At 41.9% G+C, this 22,989-nt stretch overlaps 2 protein-coding genes across 16 annotated transcripts in view; one reads left to right on the top strand and one right to left on the bottom strand.

Annotated features, from left to right (window-relative positions):
• Window positions 1-3,896: 3,896 nt before the first annotated feature.
• On the bottom strand, window positions 3,897-22,962 carry LOC104473446 (microtubule nucleation factor SSNA1). Of its 13 annotated transcripts, XR_015257820.1 has the most exons (6): window positions 21,819-21,963; window positions 21,203-21,356; window positions 20,398-20,892; window positions 8,544-9,083; window positions 7,277-7,700; window positions 3,897-5,430 (listed from the first exon to the last, which is right to left on the bottom strand). XR_015257820.1 is itself a non-coding variant. In XM_086742098.1 (3 exons), exon 3 carries the CDS (start codon window positions 20,821-20,823, stop codon window positions 20,479-20,481), a length of 345 nt encoding a protein of 114 aa, XP_086598224.1. In that variant the 5' UTR covers window positions 20,824-20,892; window positions 21,177-21,356; window positions 21,819-21,963; the 3' UTR covers window positions 19,203-20,478. The 13 variants fall into 13 exon arrangements, 9 of the variants coding, with proteins under 9 accessions (XP_086598224.1, XP_086598223.1, XP_086598227.1 ...); XR_015257822.1 differs by lacking the exon at window positions 7,277-7,700; XR_015257823.1 differs by lacking the exons at window positions 7,277-7,700; window positions 8,544-9,083 and adding an exon at window positions 5,702-6,771.
• Window positions 21,993-22,989, top strand: part of WAC (WW domain containing adaptor with coiled-coil) — a 61,030-nt gene continuing 60,033 nt past the window's right edge. For 2 of the 3 annotated variants that reach the window (XM_086742094.1, XM_086742093.1), the window contains exons 1-2: window positions 22,630-22,761; window positions 22,905-22,941. In XM_086742094.1, the coding sequence (XP_086598220.1) occupies window positions 22,721-22,761; window positions 22,905-22,941 (78 nt within the window). In that variant the 5' untranslated portion in view covers window positions 22,630-22,720. Of the gene's footprint in view, window positions 22,117-22,629; window positions 22,762-22,904; window positions 22,942-22,989 lie in introns of those variants that run through there. The other variant, XM_086742095.1, reaches the window with a different exon arrangement.

Here is a 22,989-nt window from a genome sequence, read left to right as displayed (position 1 = left end):
AGCCTGAGACTCCTCTCTGCCACCTCTCTGAGTAGTTCTGGCCTCAACTGTAACAAGGCCTTTCTCTGAAACTTTCCTCTGTTGTCCTCTACTACATGCCAAAGCTCAAGGCTGCATGCATGGTCTGGTGTGACCACCTGATGATAGTGGTGCAGGTAGCAGCTCTTTCCACATTACCCACCACCAGACTTAGAGTCTTCTCTGAAACAGATGGAAACATTAATTATCCTGAGAACAGTCTCAGAGAAGAAGGACCCAGAGAGGCTTTTTGTCCCTGAAAGGACAAACTTGAAAATACCTTATGGGAATGGAAAGTAATTGTGAAGGAAGTAGCTCCACCTCTACATGGGATTCCTGGCATTAAAGGCTTGCCTAGGTCCTCTGAACGCAGGAGGTTGGGCTCTTAGGCCTTTGTGTCCTTGATCTTAACAGACAAGCAGGAAAAGGAACTTTCAAATGAGAATTTGTCAAGTTTCTCATCCTTTATAGATCTGTGGCAAAGTACACAAAGTTCCATGCAAGGAAGGCAGAAGTATTCATAAGAGTACATGATGAGATTATTACAGTGTGGAGACTGGAGGTTTATAGCTGTAAAACACTGGCAAGTGAGACCTAAAGGCGGACTTCAGCGTGAAATATGAAATTGATTTGGCATTCCCTGTGTCTCAGGTTCCCCTATACATATATCTATACTTACCATCACAGATTCATCCCACAAGAACAGAAAAGAAAAAATACAGTTAAGGTGGAAACTATGCAAGTGGAAAGAACATTATTATTATTGCACAAAAGTGATGATGAAAAGAGAAAAAAAACCCTCTTCCTTTCAATTGTTCCTTCTTCAAAGATGCTGCTTTAGAAGAAAAACACTTTTAACAGAAATTTGGTAATTGCCAATATCCCTTGAAGGTCTTTTCCACTAGCTTCAAAGTTAAGAAGTAAATTAAAGACTTGTACTTGTCATGAGCTGACATTTGTCGTGAGCTCATTTGTCATGAACAAGCTGGAGCTCTATCAAAAGTTGTTCCAGCATGGCTACACACTGAGCTGCCAGAGCCTTCATAATCAGCCAGGAAAAACCGGCAGTCCTGGCAGTCACTGAAGGCCGTTCCTGGTGAGGGTTCAGCCCCTCGCCCCTGCACTCCCCTGGTGAGGTGCAGGGCATGACACCACGTCTGCCGTTGGAACACATGTCCCCCTCTTTCTGTCCACCTTTGTCATTTCCCTAATGGTCGCACTCATCACATTCTTCATCAGGAGCTGGCCATATCCTCAAACACCAAACTTCTCATTTGTAAAGAAGGAAATGAAATACCACTGGAATTTATCTTTTAAAAAAAAAATAAAAATAAAACAAGGGCTTACACAAAGCAGGAGCTAAATGGGACTTAGGTACACATGGCCCTTACACAGGTTCCTGTAGCGCAACACATTTTGCTCCTGCTGCAATGTGCAGTTGCAGGCTCTACACACCACTGAACAAAATGTGCTGGGCAGCTTTTGCCAGCAGGGAGTCTGCTCCACATGCTTAGGAACATAAAGAAATATTTCCCTTTCCTAGCTACTGTAATAGTTTTTCCTGACTTAGAGAATGAAGAGAAAATAAGTTCTGCAAATGTTACGAGCAAATACTGACCACTTCCTCTTCAAATTCCTGTTGCCATTTTACTCAAGTGCCACTTTCCTTTTCTCGTGACTGCTTCTAGTGGCATACAACATGCTTACTCTTTAACCAGAAGGTAAATATCAGGCAAGAAACTGCCCACCTCACGGTTCACGTCTGTACCACTTGTGCTTCAGATTTATTCTGCGGTGGGACACAGTGAGGTTTGACACCGCAACAGATGAGGTCTTGCGACATGGGATGCATTTGGTCCCATGGCAGGGAAGTTACGTGCTGCAGCTGGGAGGGACGTGAGCCACCCAGGCAAACCATTGCTAGGCCTTGAGATCTGCCACACGAAAGTGGCTGAACTCAGCAGCCTGGCAGCCAGAGGCTGCGCCGAAGACAGACGCAGCCACTCTGACGTATCCTGGGCATGTTGGACTTGCATGCGAGTCCAGACTGATTTGGTTTGTGCAGTGGCCATTTGCCCATGATTTCTTCTCCTCTGGTGGGATCCTCCAGTGGTGCTTGTAGCCAAATCTGCAATATAGGCTCTACCAATAAAATACTTCTTAACCTGATCAGTATTGTGTTTACCTCCTGATGATCTGCCCCTGGAAGCTGTAGGTTATGTTCTTGCAGCTGTCCTCACAGCTGCTGCCGCCTGGCTTCCCGCATCAGGGGAGGAAGTCAGAAATGCTGCTGGTTTGATGGACCAGCTCTGCTGATAGCTCCTTCTCTCTCCTGTCCACCCAGATTACTGCACTGCATCCCCTGACTTGGTGCTGATAAGGATTCGAGGGGTGCCATGCAGCTCCCTGGGGAAGCCAGAGAACGTGTTGCTGAGGATGACGCTAAGTTAGCCTAGTTGCTCTTTTTATTTGTTCAGTGGGAGAAATAACAAAATTATCTATGGACAGAACAAGAAAAGACAAAATATGACAGACAGAAAAATCTCAAATGCAAATAAAATGCTGGATCTGTGGAAAAAGACCGCCCTTTGAGCAATAAACACAAGATACTGCAATCAGGCTGTCTGCATTTTTTAAACCTGATTTGAATCCTGCTTCTTCACTGTCATCAGTCAGCTGGAGGAATGAAGCAGCAACTGGCCAAAGCAAGGACCAGATTGTGAAAGGATTTTAGGTGCCTGCACATGCAGGTAGGCATTCATCAGGACTTTTTAAAGTTCCTATGAAATAGGGACCAATTTTGTTGAGCTGCTGAACACCTTTAGGATTATGGCCATAAGTAATCCTAAAGGCATACGCAGTACTGCAGGAACTGAGTTGTAAAAGAAGAACATTTAAAATGTGTTTCCTCTAATCCTGGAAACGGCCAGGAAAGTGTCAAATCAGAAAGGCCAGAGGAATGCCAGACAGCAAAGGAATCTGCAGGGTGGCAGAGGGAAGCACTGCTGCTCTGCCAGGCAGGGCAGTTTGCACAGATTGCCACTCTGCCCTCGTATTTGCCTCAAAGTCATCATGTGCTCACTATAAACATATAAATATAAACATATAAATGAAATGTGTAATTCAGGAGAGCAGAACTTGTCTACTTTCAGCAAGAATTTGTAGCTTGAGAGGTTTCTGAATTCCTCCCTGGGTTCATTTGCAGGTTTTGCCAATCAGTGGCAGTTCTGCCACAAGAATATTTCTCTCACTTTTTAACAGGTGGTCACTGGCAAGTAACATCTATGGCAAGTTACATCTATAAGCCACCTTCTGTGTGTTTTAATGTGATTGATAAATGAAAGAGCAGTGATTTGTACTTTACAGGTTCAGTTTGAATGAATTAAGCATCACCATTATGGACATACAAAAAATATGTTGTATTTTCTTGCCCCCAAAGTCTGAACTTTTCTTTTTCCTGCGTATGAGGTTAACTGCATGGATTTTTGGGATAGCTGTGTGTGCTGAATCACTCTTTAGAGGTGCCAGATCTATCCATCGACTCTAGAGGGAAGCAAAGACAAGCTGGCTTGTAAGTTAGCCCTCTCACTTAGACGCCTGTAATTAGGTGGGATGGATGCAGGCCCTATAGTAAGATGTATGCTGCCGTTACCCTTTCTGCTTAAAGGATTTGGCAATTCTGCTCTCACCGGAGTGTCCTGAATTAAGTGTCTTGCACTGAAAAATCCCAAAATGTTTAAGACACTCATGAACATAAGCTCAAACAAAGGTCATTATGAAATATTCATATGCCTATCCCCTGAAGAAGGGACTCCAGAAGGATGGCACTGTGGGGACAAATTGTAGTTACGATGTGAGTTATTATGTCACACCACCCATGCAAGGTTTTTCCTATCCAAAATTTATTGAATGTTAACGCTTGCCTTTCTGAGTACATAATCATCACAATTTCTTTTGTAAATGTACTTCTTACAAATTAAATGCTAGAGGCAGCAGAAACGTATTGCAAGTGAGAAAATCATTTGTTTAATCTCCTTGCTTGATTGCAGATAAACTGTAAATCAGATTTTATCTCTTCTTAGTGAAGTAGAAATGAGGGGATGCATGAACTCCTAAAAATAACAGAACGGCTAAAATCCCTGCTTTCTCTGGAGAAAATGTAGCTCTTTGGGAAAGTGCAAGAAATACCATCTGTGTTTCCAAAACTCTGAAGTTAATTTATTGCAGACATCTCTCTATTTACTGTAAATGGACATATTTTGTGTTGCAAAACAACATGTTGCAGTACTGAAGAATAACCTCAATACTCCCATCCAATTAACTCCAAAGGGTTTTCCACCTGAAAAAGCTCTGTTTAAAAGATCAGTTTGTTTTGCATCAGACATCAAACCTGACTATCTGTTTTTTAAAAATGAGTTTCATACAAATACTGACAGCTGTTCACAGAGGAAGCTGAGAGGAGAAACTGTGAAGGAGTTCAGACTTTTGTGACAGACTGTATTTTTCTGATTATCAGACAAGAAGTGTATTTAACGACTAGCTGCCATCTTGGTGAGAGGGTTCTTCAGAATGGGCAAATCTATGGGCTTTCCTGACAAACTCTCCTTTTCATTGTACCTGCTAAGCACTGTCGTTCCTTGCAGTTCATGTTAGGTGTAAGGTAGCATTTAGAAAATAAGCTTTTTCATCAAATTATTTAATTGGAATTGAAAAAGAATTTGGAACATAATTCTGAGATGACAGAAATGAATATTTGCTCTAATAGAGCATATCTGATGGGAAGCCAGGGGAACACAGTACTTCAGCTGACGGCAGCAAAGCATATTTGTTTTAAACTACGGCTGGAATTGAGCCATAAAGTACAGATGGAAATGTGTATTACACATTTACAAAGATAAGTTTGGAACTAGATTTTAATCTAAACTTTTTTGGAGCGTAGAGACTTTCCAGACAAATGCTACCCTGTGACATGTAAAAGAGGAGGCAGCACATGGGAGGCTGAGGCACTGTCATGCTGTTGTTTTATATTTGAGTGCAAAAAGGTAATATATCTGTTTTTTCTTGTAATGCTTGGCCTTTGAACGACTGAGAGCTCATCCAGACATCAACTGCTCCTGTGGCTGCAAAAATCCTCTTGAAGAGTTGTTATCTCATTTTTCTCCCAAATCCAGACAACTGGGATATGAGGATGTAGAAAATGTGGAGTCATTTAGGCAAGCGGTGATGCAACCACAGAGAGGCGAGCCCCAGAAGGCAGCACCATGGCAGAGCGGACGACAAAGCTGGGCACTGTCACCGCTGAGACAAGTTCAGCACAGAAAAATGTTTCTGGAATGCATATGAGATTCCTCATCCCCGTCTCATTGTCCGGGAGCTTAGATCAATACCGCTGCAGCAAAGATTCCCAATGAGCTGAAACAAAACAAAACAATGCATTCACAGGAGCATTGCCATTCAAGAGCACGCACTTCCCAGTTAAAATGAAGGTCAGTCACAAACTACATCTCTGATCCCTCGGGATTTCTCTCTCTTGCTCTGTTTAGGCAGTTTAAGACTGCTTTGATATTTGAGCAAGGCCTTTCCCCGTGCACATCTGATCTTGATTACGGTTTATGGCAATGGTAATTCTTTACCTCCCCAAGGCAGCAATTTTGAGAAGAGAGAGGGAAAGCAAGTACAGTACGATTGTTCAGGAGAGAGGCACACTGCATTGTCTTTTAACCATTTCTCCATTTTACAGCTACGTCTCTTCCCCATGGATCAGATTGCCCTTGCACACAGCAGCACTAATACTGAGCTCTTTCTGTGGGAATGCCCCATATCCATCAGCGAAATTACTCTGTCTGGAGGCAGAAAACATCAGGTTGTGTATCTACATACCAAAACACTGACTTCTGAACAATGAAATTGTGGTTTGGGTTGGTTTTTAGAGGTTTTCTGTTTCCTGGGGAACACAAAGTAATCAGGTATCAATAAGCACCAAAGCTTTTCCTCTGGCTGCAAAGCGCAGCAGCCAGGTCTTGGGGTTACCCTCCCCACCTCTCTCCCGCCTTACAAAATGTTTGTACTCCGTTTCTGGAATGCAACTTTGTCAAAAGAGGTTGGATTTCCACATGGATCAACTTTGTGCCAGTCATAATTGCCAAGCTGCTAAACCAAAAATACACTGAGGCTTTGCACAAGAGAATGGGATGGGTGAAACTGAGTCTTGCACTGTTTTTCCATATATGCAAAAGAGAGAGGCAAATGTTCCAGCCAAGAACAAGTTGTTGAGAGCATTTGGGACAATGATGTGAAGGTGGCAGAAAACACTGGATGCTGACTTGCTTTCTCCTATAGGTGGTATGAGGCATTTTGTAACAGGCAATTATAATTGCAGTAAGATTTTTCACATCAGTTTGTAACATACACTTAACTCCTTTATTACTTTCACTTCTCTGGCTTGGATATACCGTGAGCATCTCTGGTTCATTGAAGCTTTTCATGGAGTTTGCAGTGTGGAGGGCTATTGAATAGGAATAACTGCTCTTGGAACTCTGGCACCGTCAATCTGCTCCCAATCAAAAATTATTCTTACAGACTTGGGAAATGATTTAGAAAATGATTTAATTGCCTTTCAGGCACTACAAATGCCATCCTGTTAGCAAAGACAAGTGATCGGTTCGGTTTCTTTCATAAAGGTGACCACAAACATTGCACTGGGAAGCAGAAGTAGCTGTCAATTCTTGCAAGTTTCGTGTTTGATTCTAGTGCCTGGCAGAAACACAACAGGCAGAATTACCAATTATTTTTTGTTGTTGCTTGCTTGTATAATACATTTTTAAAAGCTTAAATCTGTTTTATTTTATGTCTACATGCATTTTAAATGGATCTTCCAGAGTGCAGTAGAAATTCCTAGGTACACACTGTATTTTGCCATGAAGATACCAAGGAAATGCAATGAACAAAGGATACTCATAATATTTTCCCTGGAGTAAGGAAATATCGTAACTCCTCACACATAAGCCTTTCCTGAAAGTAATGCAAAACTTCCACAGTGCGGGAGAGGAACAAAGCTGTACCAGCTCTCACTGTTCCAGTGGAACAGCAAACCGGCTTGAGAAACATTTTATAAGCCAACGCTTATAAGCTAATGCTAAGGAAGGGTTCAACATGGGATTTTCCCCTCCATTTTATTATTTTAATTAGGCCTTCATTATTACCTTGGAATGTACAATTTGTGGAGAATACCATGTGAAGGAAAAACAGTGTTTATTACCTGTATCTGTACATTTTCACCAAGATGCAATGGCTGAAGTGTTGGGAGCCCTCCAGCCTGCTTGGATAGCTGGGGGTGGGAGTGGGAGCTACCAGGGAGGGCCAGTGCCGCACAGTCAGCAGCTGGGTGGGTGCCCAGCCTCGAGTGGTGAACGCTACAGAAGGAGAGCTCTCCTTCACTCTGTCGTTCTCTCATAAATCAGCCTAATTATTCTAACCAGGAGGGCTGTGTCCCTCTGCTTCGAGCCCTGCTGGTTTACAGAGAGAGGGAAGTACATAAAAAGGAACAATGCTGGCTGCTGCTGTGGGAGGGAGAACAATAGTTCTGACTCTCCTCTCTGCCACCGCCCCGTGGGATGGCTTCACACACGCCCATGGAGTTACTCCAGATCAGAACTGAAATCAGACGTAGGGCTCGTCGGCATCTGCTGAAAGAAAAAGCAAGTAAAACAGAGGGCAGAGGCATGTTGTTTTCAAGGCTCTAAGAGAACGTTGCTAAGGAAAGAAAAGGATGGGATATAAGGGTTTGCAGTGTGTCTGAGTAACTGATGCACTATAAATAACTGACCTGAGCTCCAATAGCAGGATCAAGTCTTAGCTTTATGCCTTTGGATTTTTTTTAGAGGTATATTTTAGTTTTTGAGTTAAAACTCCACAATTTGTCTCTTAAAAGATGTATTTTGGTCCATTTTCTTGCTCTGTATTATTTAAATCTTGCAATCATGAAAATTAGAAACTTGTTTTTCTGTAGTGAAATCTTAGATTCTTGTTTACTACATGAATCTGGGAGCTGAAGCTTTAAACAAACCACAAACTACCATGAGATTTATTACAGAAATATGAGAGCCAAATTTATACGCAGCCCTACTCATTGTTTTCTATATTTTTATCATGTTCCCTCTTATTGTCCCCTCACTGTGATGACTGAAACAAATAATTCAGGTCTAGATCGCATATTATTATACTCGCAAAGCCTCCTTGCTATTGTTTGGGACAAATTGAAAGCATTTGCTGAGAATAATTGCGGAATAGCATAAAAATTCATCTTCATTTTGCTTCATTTGCATTATTCTATTGTGATAAATAATTGTTCATGTTAGAAACTAAATTTATATATTTTTAATAAAAAACATTTGAAAAATTAGACAATTCTGGCAGTTCTTTCTCTCAGAAAAATTCCTCTGGATGTTCTCAGCAGCTTATCCTGTCTTTTGCAGTCTTAGTTTTACTAAAATGTCTTCATCCTGCCCTTTATACAGCATACTTACTTCTATCTTTAGCTCCAGTTTGATAAATTATTCCATTTCAAATCCCATCTCCAGTCTCCAGCCAGATGTTGTGATCATGTTTTTGGACTTTCACACTCCAAAGAAAGCCCCATTAGAGAATTCTTTTCTTCAGTCATCTTCCCATCTACCTTTGCTGTATTCATTTCCATGAGGTAAATATATTGTGATGTTAGGAGATCCAATAGACCCTCTTTCAGCTCTGAAATGCCTCTGCCTCTCCATTGCGCATTCTTCTAACATTCCCAATTCTGGGAAGCATCATGCCAAGCTGATATTTCTTCTGGCAGATAAGGGGCCACATACCACTGCTGGATGCACTCTCTCCCAGAAGCCAGCAGCCTTTCCTTCCCCTGCCATCCCCTGGAGCTTCCAGCTTCTGCTGGCATGTGAACTCCAGAGTTCAGTTCCCAAAGCAGACCTTGCTCCATGACACCTGCAGATCACATTGAGGCTGGACTGCAAGGAGCTGCCCTGACACTTCTGAGTAACATAGCAACTGCAGAAAGCTGTGTGAAGATGCTAGAGACAGTAAGAGAGGAATTTAAATATAAGAATTAAATATATGTGTACATATATGTAAATAAAGCACATTGTGCCCTACAGCATCTACAACCATAGATTACAAGAGTGCCCTTCTTAAAGTCATCTTAATTGCATCTTCTTTGACTGGAGTATAATCTGGGGTGAAATTTTCCAGAGGACTTTGACCATCACCAGCTTCCAGCATTCAAACAGACAAGCATCAGGCCAAGCACAAAGTGTGAGACTGTCATTAAGTCATGAAAAATATCTAGAATTATTTATATTTGCCTTTTATTTTGGAGCCTTTCATGTTTACTCAGTTTTGTGTTTTCAATCTCTTCTTTACAAGGAACAGAAATATAACTTCAAAGGTGGGGGAAGAACAAAGAAAATGCCTTGATTTCAGGAGCCAGGCCTTTGAGAAATGCACCAGGAATCCTGAATCTTAAAGTCCAGAACATCAGCAAGCAGACCACAAGACCCACTAACTTCCAGTAAGCCTTGTGGTATAAAATCCAGGAAAAGGATGCAGGTACAGCACTTAAAATCTCTCCTGGATGAGATTATCCAGGAAATGTACTGTTAGCCAAAACAAATTATTTTTTATATCTCTTTAAAATATTTGGCTGTGCTTTCCCATCAAACAACCAAATGCAGAAGTTATTTAAAGGAAAAATGTTAATGCAAGGGAAGATGCAATTTAAGTCCACAGAAGTCAAGTGACACCTCACTGTGTTTGGTTGCTGCTGAATTCACCAACACTTGAAACTATAAAATACATATCGGGACAATCTAAGTTAAAAGGGTCATCCTACTGAGAAACAAGCTTCTTCAATCCAGCTACATCAGTATAGTACTATATGGTGTAATAATACATGGCATATGAAGCCAGTGAATTGGACTTTTAACTAACAGGTACAGACAAATTTCATACCTATATAAGCACAAATATGTGCACTGCTTTATTAAGCTCATGTAAAATGAAAAATATATTTTAAAATGAACAAGTCTGAAACCAAAAATCCCTGGTTTGGACAGGCAGTATTTGCAATCAAGAAACTGCACACAAGAGTACAGCTATTGGAAGAATAATTGGTCCACAGTGACAAGCAAACACAGCATTTTTGTGTTTCTCCTTCCCCTTCAATGACTACTGGCTTTTAGAATTTGCATGATGATTTTTTTCTGAAGAAAAAAAAAAAAAAAAGAGCTCCCATGTTGCAGCTTTAGCTGCCTCCCATGTGGAATTGGCTTTTCTTGGAGCAAATTATCCCATTTATTATTATTCATTCCTTTAAAGATTAATAAATTCTTTCTGTACTCAGCCCAATAGTGATGTAGGAGTGAGTTAACTTAAAAAAAAAAAAAAAAAGAGGGGGAAAAGAAAAAAAAGAGGGGAAAAAAAAAAAAAGAAAAAAGTCCTCTCACCACTTTTGCAAGCAACCCCGCTCAATTCAGAGCAAGGCTGGCAATTTTGTCCTTTTGTGTTTTCCTCCTCTTGATGGAGGCCAGTACCAGACACTGCTCTGCCCATGGTTCTTTCACTACATTATCACAAGTCTGCCCTTTCTTTGTCAGAGATGAAATGATGCATGCTAATAAAAGAAAATAGAATTTGTCTGGTCTGAAGAAGCCAGTTTGTCACCAAGACTTTGCTATCAGTAAATAAAAATAGAAACCTTTACGCAAACCAGCCGGACTTTAGCTAGTGTGAAAATAAGTGAGCTACTATCCTCTCTGAAAAACTATTTTTGCATTCAGTCACTCCAGACAGCAGGAAAACCAATTGTTCCTTAAAACTTTGTAAAAGTCTGTGCAGACACTGTTGTTACCCAGAGATTTCACAGCATGCAGGCTTTTAATTAACTGCCTCTCGTTCCTCTCAGCAGACGAAGGCATCTGGAATGTTTATCTCTAGCGCACCTTACTGGGGGAATATATTAGTTTGTAAAATAGAGCAGGATTACAAAGAAAATTGCTGAATATGTACGATGTCTTGACATATCTTTTTACAAGTAGCCTTACTGTGAGCATACTCCACTGTATCTTAGCATGTGCTCATTATTTTGAAATATAGGTTGTATTCAGAGCTTTCAAGAACTACACAGCTGACCTGTAACAGCCTCCTCAATGAGATCACTGATCTGCCAGCTCCAGCATTATAGTCCTTTTTCCTCTTTTTTTTCTTTCAAGTTAGTCTTTTCTCAAACACAGTGCAATAATTTCTGGAACAACCTCAAGTCACTCTGCATATAGCCTTAATACTAATGAAATTACAGCATCCCATATAGACCTTCTTTATTTGCAGAATACAATAAACAAATTCAGCATTTGCTGGGACAAGGATATTCTCATTGACAAACATGATAAACTTCTGTTCTTTTATCTCCACAGCATATCAGGAACATCACTTCAACCTAGAAATCTTTTTAGGATGGGTTTTTCACAGGGTGAAACTCTTGGACTAGGTGTCTGTCGTTTCTCTACCATTTAATATTCTTATCCTGTCTAACCATAACCTTTATGGTACTATCAAACTGATTGAAATCTGTTTATCTTTCCAAACAATTTTTCCAAGTGTGCCAGAACACGTCTGGACAAAACGAAGATACTGAAAGCATCTCTGACCCACCACACAGCAGAAGAGCAGTGTGTTTCTGGTCAGCAGATTGGGAGAACTGAAAACAGGGTAATTTTGCAAGCGGCTGGGAAATTGGGGCAGCAAAAGCTGTTGCAGCTGGAAGAGGAGGCTAGGGCTACAAATGAGGGTTTATACAGTAGCAAGACTGTGGAGGCAGAGAGCGCAGAGAATACAGAACCTAATGCAAGTTGTTAATAGCCAGTCTATTCAAATTGTCCTTTCTAACGGCAGACAGTAATGAAATATTGGACAGGTTTTCTACCAAGAATATTCTATACTTACCAAAATGCTCAGTATATTTATATATATATTTCAATGTGTGTGTACATATTTATTGTGATACATTAAATAAAAGAGTACTGCTGTCAGGTGTCACCTGTCCTAGATTAAAGTATATTTAACCAGAATTCATAGAGCCAACTTCTTTTCCCTATAGAAGAGCCCTATCCACTGATATCTCTACAGTTCCTGATTTGCCATGCTACTTCAGTTCCATTAACCCAAAACGAGCTGTGGTGGAACATGGTTGCCATACAGCCTGTGACTGTTATATGTAGTCAGAATGCTGTTATGTGGTCTATATGCTGTTATAGGTGGACTAGAATTCAGATCCTCCATAGTGTTTAAACACTAAGGAGCCTTGATACCTAGAAAACCCTTAAAGGGTGTCGGTACAAATACCCAGTGGTCTTATATAGACTAGCGTAAGGTAATAAGCCTCATTAAAATGAGACAAAACAGCAGGGTGTGTGTAAAGACAAGCTATCTGAATAAGGTTAGGTGTGTGAAAGGTAATTAATTAGCAACGATCATTACAAGTTCTTTCTGTTCCTCTGACCCATCTCCTACAGTCAGCTTCCAAAAACCCGTGAGGAGGGGCTTGGAGAGAGCAGGTTTGGAAAGTGAGAGTAGCTGCTCTGGAGCTGGGATACTTTGTCATGAGGGGTGTATCCATGGGGATAAAGTAAAAGTAATACTTTTAAACATCATCATGACGCTGCATGCAATGTGAATTGAGTAATAACAAAAAGTATGCATCTAGTCAGTTATACCTATCTCCTCCCCCAACACACAGGTTGAGAATACATAATCCACTTGGTTTATGTCAAACATCAAACAGGACATAAATCCCTGGGAAGCAGTCCAAGCAGTCCAGAGCATTCAGTTGAGGCTGAAAAAGCAAAGCCTCCAATTCCCAGATCTGTCCCTGATTTGGGGCAGATTACTACTGAGCGTCACTGCCTATCAAGGGGGATAAAGATATTAACATTCTCTGTAAGGTACTTTGTGATCTATTAGTTGGAAGGACTTATTTACATATACTATATAAATATATCCATGTATCTACTCGGCATTTTAAAACACTTTTAAAAATAAAAATAACGTGGCATGAAACCAAATGTTCTTTCAGTTAAACTGCTGCTGTACAGGTAGTTTCTTTCTGACATTCCCGAAGAAAACTCATAAATTCACAAGCACAACATGAATGCATATGGCAGAGTGCCTCCACGGAGTACTTCATTAAAAAACAAACAAACAAAATCTGGAAGTACACTCCACATTGAACAAGCAACACTTGTTGCAAATCATTTGAACTACTAGGGAGCCACAAAACCTGCAACCTGACTGAAGGATTGGACAGGATTTGACCAGGAACTTGGTGTACTACAAAGTGAATACAAATCACTTACAGTCTTGCAGGCTTCAGTGGAATTTCGGCATCTGTATTTTTCCCCTTGGCCACAGGTTTTTGAACTTGGAACAACCTGAATCTAAAGCAAGAACACTTTAGGCTTCAGAGAAAAGCCCCTAAAGGGAATAGGATTTTAAACAAATATCCTTCTCATGGGGTCCTATCTAATGTTGCATGTCACTAAAAGACAGTTTCAAGAACAGAAACAGGTTACACTTTTCCAGCAAGTCCAGTGACTCCTGAGTACACAAGATTTCTTAAGTGTGTCCACGTGGTCAACTGCTTTTTTGCAGCACGAATTAACCGTTGCTGAGCCTAATACTAGCAGCAGCGACACTGCTTCCAGCTGTACCTGAACTCCTGCATTTGCAGTTAACCTGACTGTGATCAGGTATCAAATTCCTTGTGACTGACAGCATGGACTGGGTTTTCTCTTTTTCAGCTTGGTTCAGTGGACCTTGCAACAGTAAACTGTTCACTTGGCTTGAATCGTCTCGCAATCTTTTACCATGAGCCAGGCTAACAAAGATGCTCCTCTCCACAGGTAGGTTGTCTCTACCAAAAAGGCAGCTCCTCTTTTCCCCATTCCCCCCCAGAATGAAGTATCCATTCTCTTCATGTTAGCAACAAATCTTGAGGACAGACCAATATTTAATGAAAAGTACCTTGAGTTTGCCAATTACAGCAAGTAATCCCACTTACTAATGGACAGTAAGCAGCACAAATCTCTACCAGGATTTCTGTTACTGAACAACTGCATAAGCACATGAAAAGTTACTGCTAGTTTTTTTTTGTTTTCAAACATCTGACAGAATAGCATTCAGCCCTGAATATCAACTGTATTTTAAAAAAATGCATCATGGGGGTCTAACTGTCATGCTGATTTTCAACTCAAAGCGTTCTTACTGTATAAGAAAAAAAGAAGCTTAAAAAAAAAAAAAAGACTGCAGAATAGGAAAAGGATTTTGTCTCTGGAACCAAGAGACATGCCTGATTAGAATGAGTCTCTAAGTTGTATCAACTTGTTAATAACCATGTAACAACAAAAAGAGTATTACAAGTAATAATTTGATCTAATTCTGAATACAGACAGGGAGATTTGAAAGCATTTATAAAAGAAATTTGCTACTTCTTTTTACTACATTCAACTAAATCAACTATATGAAGTGGGTTAAAAAAAAGTTATAGATCTGCCATGGACTATGATGGAAATGATTTTTTGAAAGTGTTCCCATATACCACATATCAATTTCTGTCAGAAGGAAAACCTCAAGCTCATTACAAAAGCCTTGACTGGAGCATGAGAAGCTATGCATATGAAGCTAAAAAAATAACTATGAAGATTTAACTTTAAAATGCTCCATGACCAGTCTATTTGGTACCACACTTTTAAAAAATGTTTAAAATTAAATGTTAAAAATTGTTCAGCCTCTTACATTGTTTTACAGTCTCCACCTAATACTCCTAATGTTCTTGATTTAGGCTGACCACTGCAGGAAGCTGTGTGTCTGCGTCTAAGAAGATAATAAATGAGAACACTTAACACTGTTATAAATCCTTCAGGGCCAAGTACATATATTCTGTAAAACACGAGTAGTGGTAAACAGTCATCCCACTTCATATACTTTGAAGTGAGGTGTGAGCAAAATCAAAGCTCCCACCACAGTCAATGGAATCACGATCAATCCCACCTCCAGAAGAAGACTGATATGACTTTTCTCACATGCCTTTTCTTGAACATGATCTCTGTCTACAGGTGCCTGTTTTCCTCCAATACAGCTGAATCCTATTCCAAGAGTAACATTTTCCCATTTATGTTCAAATTAAGCATACATACAAATATTGCTTGCTACACTCAAAATGCAAAGATTTGACCCTATTATTTTAATGGCACTGCTAAATAAGGCATCAAAGTTTCTACTAAAATTTACTAATTTACTGTAGTGGTTACTGCACGAACAGATAAAAAACTGCAGATTGTTCCACCCCACAAGATTTTGTGAAATGACTTTTGAAACCACTACAAAACGAAACTGTTTTATTAGCCCCAGCTCTTCTAACATCATATTTTTGTACAAACTGCAACACTGAACTACTTTTCACACAAATCCCATAAGCTAAAGCTACGAATGATCAAACAATATATAGCTCCCTTTCCTGCAAGCCTGAATGTCTCCATGTTTTAATAGCTAACATGCAAGTCAGTTGCGCCACCTGCATGTGTCTGTTTTTTACAGCTACATATTGAACGAAACTTCATCTGAAAGTCAATTGAAGACGACAACAATTAAGGACTGCTCTGGAGCAACCGAAATTAAACACAGAATTATAAAGCAGTAAGGGGCAAAGCACAAAAAAAATCCCCAACATTCCCAGTTTGGAAAAAAGGCATAGAAAAGTCATTCAAGAAGCGGCCACTGTGCCTGACTCACTCCCCACACAGAAACACAACAACTGACAAGGCAATTGGTGCACAAACTAAACCAAAGGCTAATCTGTCCTTCTCCCAACAGAGGAAAAAAGAAGATATTTGTATCTATATTTAAAAGCACACATAGACATTAAAAACAACACTAAATAAGCACTCTGATTTTAGGAAAACTTGTCTGTCCATCTGTTAGAAAAAAAAAAAACCAAACATACAAATCAATAGTAAAGCATCTATTGATACTTCTTCACTCACTACTGAAGAGTAGGAAAAAACCTTATTAAAAAAAAAAAATTATCCACTTCTTACATAAAACCCCAGGAGCCCAGGATCTACTCAAAGTTAAGGATAATTTCAGCAACTGCCATGAACTACATCTTCTAACTAAAATTTCTACTAACAAGTGAAGTCATCTAAGGAGTAATAGATATCGGTATTCTGTGCAGGACTCATCTACATGATTAATTAACGGTAGACATTGGATCCTTTTGCTAACAACCTTCTGAATGCTCTTGTTCCAGAATTAAGAGTACCTTGTTCCAATTTAGCTTAATCAACTTAATCCATTTGGAGTGGAACACACACTACAAGAGCTAGATGGAATTGTGAGACTTAATTCTGAAATTACAATCTGAGACCCAGTGGTCCGGGTTTAGATTATACCTTGCTTCATTGTTTGAGTGAACAATTCTTCAGGTGTTTGAAGATGCCTGGTCTTCCTAGTCTGAAGACTTTCTAGTTTGAGGAAACATCTCTCTTGCATTCACCAAGTTGAGCACAAAAAAATTGCCATCCCTCTGCATGAATTCTCCAAGGCCAGACTGACACACATGCAAGTGCATTTATTACACTGATAGGTTTTATAAAGAACGGTCAGTCCTAAGTAATTCGCCCATCACTCTTACCAGGGCAGGAAACAACAGCAACAAGCATCTTGCACAAGACTGGCAGTACACTTACCCAGCAAACGGGATGCTCAGATCCACAGCCTCCTGCTGGAACTGGCCACTGTGTAGCTGAGCATGCCAGTTTCCATGGCCAGAAAGTAGTAAAAGGCAGAAAGAGGAAACAAAATGTAGGTTTCCTCTGTAGCTTGTCAGCAGACTTAAAGGAGGAGGAGCAGAAGATCTGGACTTCTGGTGAACCTCTGAGGATTTCTAAAATTTGATTTACTGGGGAGCAGGAACTGCAGGCAGTGATTCAGTACAAGTACACTTAGAGCAGACAGAAATCAAGAGTAAGTCCGCCTCTCTTTCTGTCACAGCCCCTCATGCTCCAGTCTTCCTGAACCAGCACTCCACATCCATGCTTTCTCTTTATTCTCCACGCCAAAAATTAGGGCCCACCCCAGTCCACTCACCTCCATTCCTGTAAGGTGACCAGCACAAACTGCATGCGGGGAGGTATCTGAACCGAAGGATAAGCATCTCCACAGAGACGGTTAGAGACTGTCAGTGACTGCCTGTATAGGAGATTTTACCCAGTGGTTCGTGTAATCACCTCCGCACAGAAAATTACTTTCAACATACCAGCCATAAACAGTTTCTTTGGTAACCACTAAACTCTTTCATACATAATAAACTTAGCTTACTTTGCAGGAGTCAACACTCAAACATTTTGAAAAACCTGTTAATCACTACAGTTCTATGTGCTAGGTATATATTTAAGAAGAATTGCTATAAAAGCTGTGAATCATTACCTCTCCTCCAGTTATGTACTGTTATTTGGAAACCAGGTGGAGGTGCCTGTACATAAATTCAGGAAATCAGACCACCACTCTAAATGTATTTCACTGGAGCACTGAATCAAGCACAGGGAGGAGTTTCAAAACCTGTGTATCCTCACAGATCAAATAAGCTACAAGACATCCAGCACAGCTCTTTAGATTAGGCACTACAATTTGGAAACTTGCACTTCTGTCATTAGGGCTCATAGGCTGCAAGCGCTCAAGTGAACTACTGCATCTAACCCAGTGAGTCATACAAAATCAATATAAAATTTAAGTCAGGAGTAAGTACGATGCTACGATGCTTTCAGTTTATAACCTACCTTATTTCACGACAACTTTCTGTTGCAGGCTAGCCCTACAGAGCCCTACATTATTTGCTGTAATCTGCAAATAATAATTTATGTTCTAGCAATACTGTGTATTTAGTTTGCATGTCTCCTATTCTAAACAAACTGAAGCCATTTAAGAAAAGCTATTTATGGCAAGACTTATACTACCTGAAAAAGCAGTGAAAAAGGCTTACCACTTCAATAAAAGGACACAGTAAGTCCAATTGAGTCAATACAGAATATAATGGTAAGAGCTATTTTTCAGTAACACTCTGCAGGTGCACTTACTTCACAATGAGTGCCACACTCCAGAGCTATTCTACAAACCGGCAAGCCTCAGAGATATGATATTATTGCTCTCCATTTGTGAATCTGAATTTAAACAGAAATTTTACAGATTGAGATCAATGAATGGAATTCTAGCAAAATTGCAAATTTTGTTTTCAAGTTGGGAGGCCCCAGTGTGTCTAAATACTAGCCAACAGTTATATCTTCCCTTAGTTTTGTAACTTAAAAAATTCAAACATCTCCAGTATTTTAGTTTTGATAGTGTAACAGCTATACTTAGACATACTAATGGTCATGAAGTAGACTTCTTTAAAGACTTATAAGGCTTCTCTTAAAACTTTTTTAGTTTTAAGTCTAAGTAGAGCAAGAAGAGGCATTATTTATACTAAAATTATTCTAAGGCAAACAAACTTGTAATTATTGTCTGAGACTGACAATACAAGAAGTTAACTGTACTGTTCTCTATAAATGAGCTTTCTATGATACAAATTTTTCCCACATACACCATTTCAAGTTCCCTTTCAGACGATAAGCAGTTTATATAGGCAACTCTAAAAAAAAGTCCTTGCTCTTCAGTTAATACCTTTTTCTGACTCTCCTATTTTGATGTAAATTAGTTACTATGACCAGATGAAGGGAAGAGAGAATGCCCAGAAACATCCAGTCAAATAATTACTTTTTTTTCCTACTAAAAAAATAGCAACATTTTTGTGTTTCACTTCAATATAAACAAGGTGGTTCTGAATACTGCAGTACTGCAACAACAGGAGTAGCCCTGAGATTATCTAATTTTATCACCTCAGCACTACTTGAGGGAAGCCAAGGGAAGTGCTGTACCAGTAAACTGTTGATTAGCTCAGTCACACCAATCCCTGATGTAGCATGGCAACCAGAAGAACATAAAATTTGCTCCATACTATTGGTGAAGAGCTATTACTGAAACTATTCACATCTACGTACTCTTTACACTTGCACCTGAGAGAGACACATAGTTATCAAGAAAGGAGATTACAACAGCACTTTCTTCAATTTAGTTAACTGGTATAGAATGAAGATGTGACTACAAGATACAGCTTAAAAATAAAGTTACTGCTTTAACCCACAAATGAGCAGGACAAAATGCATGTGTCTGTACCACACAAACACAGAGAGGTTTAGTAACTACTAGAAATAGAAAATAGGATTAAATTGAGATTTCTGCCATGCTGGTATCTCCTCCCTGGTCTCTAACCTAGGTTCTATTTTAACCTCATCTGTAAGAATTCCAGACAGCTGCAAACTACTTCTAATCTCATTCTCTACTTCAATCTTTCATTTGTATTTCTCTCCATTCCAGCTTGTCCACTGTCCTTTACAATCTCATTACAATTATTTAATAGATCAGTATAGAGCTAAAGGGTTTCAAGAAGTTCTGTAATTGGCTTTCAACTAAGATTATTTTCTTTGGCCTTGTATTTAACTCTTTAGCATTTTTGATTGAATGGTAGTTTTTTGGGGGACTTCTAGACACCATTGAAATACAGTTATCTTTTCCTTATCCGTAAGTGGATTAGTTGGTCTGAGCTTACATGGTATGCCCTGCACATGGGACACACGCACTTAGATCAGAACCTGTCTTTCCCCCCAGAGTGCCTCCTTTCTCAACAAGGCTTTTGAGTACAGCTTCAGAACATGCATGAACCATATGTAGTCCTACATTTTAAACTTCCATGCCCTGCATTAGTCATGGTTTCTCACCTTATCCCTCCATTATTCCATGTAATTAAGAGCTGATTGTAAACATATCTTTGTACATGCATCAGACAGAACTCCAAACTCCTAGAAGCTAAATAGTTGGTTTCTATTTGATCCCTAATGGTAAAGCCTAAACATTTGTAAAGTAAAAAAGAAGTAGTATCTGATCTACTTGCATCCACTAATCTTCAATGAAACAGTAATTCACTGGTAGCCACCCAGAGCCAACCAATAAAATACGTTTTGTTTTTCCTGTCTTCAGAATAGCCTTGAAGCATAACCATATCAAAACTTGCAGCCTCACATCTGCTTCAACTACCTATTTACAACATAGTTTTGTAGTGTTTAAGTAATTAAGATTTTTTTTTAAACAGCAAAACACCAACTTTATTTCATCTATTTTCTAGTGCATTTAAAAATAATTAAAAAAATACAGAGAAGTTGGAAGAAAATCCTTCTTTGCTTATACCTTGTTATAAGGTTCTGTGGCTAACCACATTTCTCACCTAGTGGAATTTTTAGCACTGTGGAGTCCAAAGATTTGTCTGTTTCACGTTACATTGGTTTTCAGTTCTGGTGTATGCTTTAGGCTTCCCACTTCCTTCTTCAGGACATTAAGCAAAGTTCTAGAACTATCCAAAATCTTCATGTAAGCAGCTTCAGTTTCAGCCAGAATTTTATCAAGCTCATTCCGTGAAGCTATCTTTTGGGCCAGGTTTTCAGATACACACTCCAGTTTTTCACTCAGTACCTGGATATCATGCTGAAGTTTATTTCTTTCCTCTTCTGCTTGCTGGATTTGTTTGTTCAGCTCTTCTTTTTGCATACATAAGTCTTCAATGCATTTCACTAGCTCATTATTGTAACCCTGAAGAACGGCTCCCTGCTGAGTCATCCTCCACTCCCCTCCCTGAGCTCTGCCACTACTCCCTGAAGCCCCTTCTCAGCAACAGCCTTCTGCACTCTAAAAACAAACAAAAAAAAAACAGAAAGAAAAATTATGTAAGAGAGTTATCACAAATAACGCTAGGATAGGACAGATAGAACAACGGAGAACGATGCGCTGCTTAATGTTAACATGCTAGTTCTCGGTTGTGCCACATCTCTTCCTTTTTCAGGAAAAGGGCAGAACAAAATTCGGCATCTACACTATACCTTTACTGAAAACTTGTCTCTCCTACAATACCCTCGTAGCAATGCTCAACTCTGGTATGAAAAAACCCCATATATTTCATAATATGTTAATACCATTCTGAATAGATGACGCTTTGTACCTCAGACCTCGAGGGTTTGGTAAAAAATAACCAAGTGACCCTTTCCTTGGAGAAGGCTCAGCAGTCACCAGCAGCAGCATCCACTCGGCCTGATGAAGGGGATCTTCCTCGCCAAGCGAGCGCCAGCCATCCACTCCAGAGAGCCCAGGGCCACCTGAAGCCCATCCCGGGCTACTCATGGGTCCGGGATGACAACTTTACGCGCGTCCCGAGACGCAGACGAGCTGCTTTGCTCGCCGGGATCGGCCGTTAGCGCCCCTCAACCGCCACCCCCCCAACCCTCGGCGGCGGCCGTTTAACCGCGCCCGGGCCGTTCTGCCGGCGGCGTTTCCCCAGGGGCCGGGAGAAGAACCCCGCCATCGCGGCTCGGGAGAAACCGGCGCCAGGGCCGGGCCCGACCCGTGCGGCCGCCGCCTCCCCCAGGGACATTTTAACAACCTCTTCACCGCCGAGCGCTTCCCCGCAGAAGATGAGTCGTGCACAAAATGGCTCCCGCCTATAGATCAAGTCCCTAGGCGGAAGGGGAGGAGGGGGTAGATAAGAGGAAACCTTCCTTTCCCTTTCCCATCTTGCGGCCGGGCGCCACTTCTCTCGCAATTCCCCCTATTGCCCCCACCTGCCTGGCGTTCCCGCAGAGAAAGCCGGTTACCCCGCCGTTGCCCCGCTCCCGCTCGCCTCGGCACGCCCGTGCGGGGAGGCGAGGCGCTGCCGGCAGTGCGCCCCCCCCGGGCAGTGAGGACTCCCCTGGGCCAATCAGCCGGGTGCACCCGGCCAACGGCTGCTCCGACCAGCAGTGCGTCCGATTCGCCTGGTGAGGGGTGACGGAAATACCCGAGCATTTCCGAACGCGGCGCCACCCTGACGGGAGCGTGAAAAACATCTCTACGGAAATAACCGATGTTTTCCGAAGACAGGTAGTGTTCGGGAGAGGAGGACGAGGGCGGGCCGGCCGGTGGGAGGAGGAGGGAGGGAGGGGAGTTACGGAAGGAGCCGATGTTTGCCGAAGGGAGAGATTGAAGGGCGTTGGGCTCGGCGGAGGCAGCCGATGTTTCCCGAAGGCAGAGTCGCCCGAGAGCAAAGGGGACAGAGGGGGACGGAGCGTGTCGGAAAGAGCCGAAAAGAGCCGACGTTAACCGAGCGCGGCGTCGCCCGAGTTTCCCGGATGTAGTTGGAGGAGCGGCGGCGGTGGCGGCGGCGGGCGCAGCGGGGGGAGGAGGCGGCCGCGGCGGCAGCAGCAGCAGCGACGGCGGCGGAGTCCGTGCTCCCGGAGTGTCTCAGCGCGCGCGGGGCCGAGTTGCTGGCGTCTTCCCTGTCGCCGTGCGCGGAGGAGATGGGCCCGTGAGCGCTGCTCCCAGCCGAGCTGCCTGAGCCGCCCCCTCCCTCCCTTCCCCCCTCCCTGCCCCCGGTCGGCGGCGAGGCGGAGCGCTGCCTCCCCCTCCTCCCCCCTCGGCGCCTGTGGCCCGGCCGCGGCCGTCCCCTCCTAGTCCCCTCACACTCACACACACAGGCCGGGCATTGATGGTAATGTATGCGAGGAAACAGCAGAGACTCAGTGATGGGTAAATCGCTTCCTCCTCCTCCTCCGCTGGCCCCTGGCCCCGCGGGGTCTCCCCCTCCCCTCCGCCATGTTTGGGCCCCCTTCCCCGGCGGCCGGTAACGGTTGTTCGCTAACGTCTCTCTCTTTCTCTCGCTTTCTCTCTAGCTGTCACGACCGCAGGGGGGACTCGCAGCCCTACCAGGTACCTCAAGCGCCGGCCGCTAGGCCCAGGAGGAGGAGCAGGGGAGGA

Source organism: Chlamydotis macqueenii, chromosome 2 (genome assembly GCF_036417535.1).
Source record: "Chlamydotis macqueenii isolate bChlMac1 chromosome 2, bChlMac1.mat, whole genome shotgun sequence".
NCBI lineage: Eukaryota > Metazoa > Chordata > Aves > Otidiformes > Otididae > Chlamydotis > Chlamydotis macqueenii.
The sequence above is the reverse complement of the archived record's forward strand: the minus strand, read 5'-3'. Positions and strand labels throughout refer to the sequence as shown.

Coding starts and splice junctions, on each gene's coding strand:
- LOC104473446 (XM_086742105.1), bottom strand. CDS start 20,823: ATGACTCAGCAGGGAGCCGTTCTTCAGGGTTACAATAATGAGCTAGTG.